This window comes from Orycteropus afer, unplaced genomic scaffold, assembly GCF_000298275.1.
Source record: "Orycteropus afer afer isolate SDZICR_OR568_19922 unplaced genomic scaffold, OryAfe1.0 scaffold00079, whole genome shotgun sequence".
Classification (NCBI taxonomy): Eukaryota; Metazoa; Chordata; class Mammalia; order Tubulidentata; family Orycteropodidae; genus Orycteropus; species Orycteropus afer.
In genome coordinates this window covers 3,502,148-3,505,661 of record NW_006921666.1, presented here as the reverse complement: position 1 = coordinate 3,505,661, position 3,514 = coordinate 3,502,148, and the positions used below count along the sequence as shown (strand labels likewise).

The 3,514-nt window shown below is 41.1% G+C and overlaps 1 protein-coding gene across 1 annotated transcript in view; it reads left to right on the top strand.

Moving 5' to 3' along the window:
• Positions 1 to 544: 544 nt before the first annotated feature.
• Positions 545 to 3,514, top strand: part of ADCK1 (aarF domain containing kinase 1) — a 200,739-nt gene continuing 197,769 nt past the window's right edge. Inside the window, exon 1 of the mRNA XM_007941406.2 lies at positions 545 to 691. Coding sequence (XP_007939597.1) covers positions 557 to 691 — 135 coding nt within the window. The 5' untranslated portion in view covers positions 545 to 556. The remainder of the gene's footprint in view (positions 692 to 3,514) is intronic.

The following is a 3,514-nucleotide window of genomic DNA, read 5'->3' as shown; positions in this document are numbered from 1 at the left end:
AGATTGCCCCATCTTCCTTCGGAGAAGTGTTCGGTGGGTTTGCACTGCCAGCCTTCTGGTTAGCAGTCAAGTGCCTTAGGCACTATGCTACCAGAGCATCCCTATCTGAAGTAGCATCCCATTATCACTCTTAATCTCTTTGCCCTTTTCCTATTTTTTTCTCAGCACGTAACACCAGCTGATATCTTAATATATATTTATTTGTTTTGTAGCTGTTGCTTTTCTAGATTGTAAGATTCATTTCACTCTTTCCCTAGTGACTAGAACAGTGCCTGACATTGTTGAAAGAAGAATATCTTTCAGAGATGCTTTGAGCCAGGGAGTATGCTAAACATTTATATATGTATTTCATTTTATGATCCCAACAGCCTTTGAGGTAGGTATCATCTCCATCTTACAGATGAGGAAAGTGAAGTTTAGTGAGATCAGGGAAATGACCCAGGTCATATGATCTGTAAAGTGGTAGAGCCGGGGTTTGAGCCTAGATCTGAGTGACTGTGAAATCCTCAACTGTTGCTCTTTCTCTACTTTTCTTTCTCTTGCAGGGACTGGTGATATGGCCAGAAGGGCTCTAAAGCTTGCTTCATGGACCAGTGTGGCTCTTGCCGCCTCTGGCTTCTACCTCTACAGTAACAAATATCTGGACCCTAATGACTTTGGCGCTGTCAGGGTTGGCAGAGCAGTTGCTACGGTAGGTTTTTCTCCTTTTGGGAGCTGCAGTATTGTTTGCATGTGTTAATATATGTAGCAGATGGCCATGCTGGTTCTACATATGTGGAGATATGTGTGTACTCTTACATGTGCTAAAGCTCCCCCTGCACAGTTGTACAGGCATGTATGTGCATACTCATATATCTGCATTCCTGTGCACGTACCTTCACCATCCTGAAGGTAAGTAGAATAGATCCCTCAGTGTTACTGTTCTGAAGCCCTTACATTTTGGACTCTGTATCTTATTTTAGTGATGCTCTTGGGGGTGGTGCTCCTCAGCAGACGTGTGTGCAGCAGGACTTTGCAGTTTTGATTAAGTTTCATCAGCAAACTTGATCTCTCTCAAATGAACTACTGTGAATGGCTCCTATAAAAATGGTGTGGCACAGTAGTCAAAACTGCCTGGTATTGGTACAATGATAGACACATAGACCAATGGAATAGAATTGAGAACCCAGAAATAGATCCATCGGCCTATGGTCAGCTTATCTTTGACAAAGGGCCGAAACCCATTAAATGGGGAAGAGAATGTTTGTTTAATAATAGGTGCCGGCAAAACTGGAGATCCATTTGCAGAAAAATGAAACAAGATCTGTTCCTCACACCATACACAAAAACGAACTCCAGATAGATCAAAGATTTAAATGTGAAACCTAAAACTACAGAGTTCCTCAACAAAAACTAGGGGCAAATTTAGGGGCCCTAACATATGGCATAAATAGACTATCAAGCATAACAGTAGAAGAGAAACTAGATGAATGTGACTTTCTAAAAATTAAATTTTTATGTGCTTCCAAAGACTTCTCCAAAGGAGTCAAAAGAGAACCTACAGATTGGGAAAAAATATTTGTCAATGACATATCTGACAAGGGACTTACCTCTAGAATTTATAGAAAACTCTAACACCTCAATAACAAAAAGACAAATAATCCAATTGAAAAATGGACAGAAGACATGAATAGACGCTTCACCAAGGAGGATATTCAGGCGGCCAACAAACATATGAAGAAATGCTCACAATCATTGGCCATTAGAGAGATGCAAATCAAAACAACGAGATACTATCTTGCCCAGCACTAGTAGCAAAGTTCAATAAGACAGAAAATAACAAATGCTGGCGAGGATGCAGAGAGATTGGGACTCTCATACACTGCTGGTGGGACTGTAAAATGATACAACCACTGTGGAAAGCAGTACGGCGATTCCTTAAAAAGTTCAAAATAGAAATACCATTTGATCCAGCAATCCCACAACTCGGTATATATATCCTAAAGAAGTGAGAGCCATGACAAGAACAGACACATGCACACCCATGTTCATCGCAGCACTATTTACAATAGCAAAAAGTTGGAAACAACCTAGGTGTCTATCAACTGAGAAATGGATAACCAAACTGTGGTACATGTACACAATGGAATACTATATAATCCTAAAGAATGACGTAGAATCTGCAAAACGCCGCATAACATGGATGAACTTGGAGGACATTATGCTGAGTGAAATAAGTCAATCATGGAAGAACAAATACTGTATTAGTCCATTATTGTAAAAGTCAAGGAATGGTTTATATATGGAAGGAAATTTTTTTTGTTGGTTACCAGGTGTGGGAAGGTAGGGTAGGGAACACTGTTAGATAGGTAGAGAAGATAAATATTGATTTGGGTGAAGAGAAGGGCAGTGTACCAAATGTGGGTGATCAACACGGTGGCATTGAGGAAGAGGAAGACGGAGAGAGGTACGTGAGAGGTGCAGACAACAAAGATGAACCCTTTTGCACATACAGTACTGCATTGTCAGTGAAGGCAAACACGGGTATTTGGGTGGATAGATGGGTGGATAGGCTGAACTATTAGGTATGTCTATGCAGCAGGGAGTGTACCCAAGACCATGTATAGGGTTGGCAGACAATGGTTCTACAAGTGTATTGGTATGTTCTGTAAGGATTCCCAGGTGTGAAAACGATACAGACCCTCTTCAACAAAGAAAAGAAAAACCAATTGACAGAAATACAGAAGATAATCCTGGACCTCTGAGCTTTGAAAGGAACTATACAGAAGAGGATTAGGCACAAACTAGTGGAAAAACCTGAAGGAAAACAGTGAGTACAGAGATGGTTGGAGCTGCGGACTGCCAGCTACTCTGACGGGACCAACAGCCTGAATATTTTTAAGTGGTGTTGGGACCTGAGAATTGACCTAAAGATTAGCCCTGGTCACCAAGGGCTGCAAGGATGACTGTGCTGGTGGCCTATGACTAGGAAGGGAAACAGCAAGGAGGCAGACAACCTAAGCTGTTGACTTTCAGCTGTCAGGAAGGTGCAGCCATTTTGGATATTTAAAGTGACCGAGAGTGCAGCCATTTTGAATGTTTATATGTGGCAGCCATTTTGTATATTTAAAGTGACCAAGGGCACAGCCATTTGAATGTTTACAATTGGCAGCCATTTTGGATATTTGAGGTGATCGAGGGTGCAGCCATCTTGAATGTTTACAAGTGGTAACCATTTTGGATTTTAAAGTGATAACATTCTCATTCAGATTCCAGGGACCTAAGAAGAGGCTCTGTTTGCCAAGATTGACAGGGACATATGAGAGGCTGACAATAGGAAAGGAGAGAGCTGGTGAGTGTATAAGTGCTGTCAACTAGTGAATTGAGCCCAGTACCCAGCTTGCATAGATAACATACAAACAAAGAAAATGAAAATTGTGGGAAAGTCACTCCAACAAATAGTGACCAGTTAAATATAAACATAAAAATGTCATATACGTCAGAGACAACAGAGTGTCATAGTCCACACAAAGAA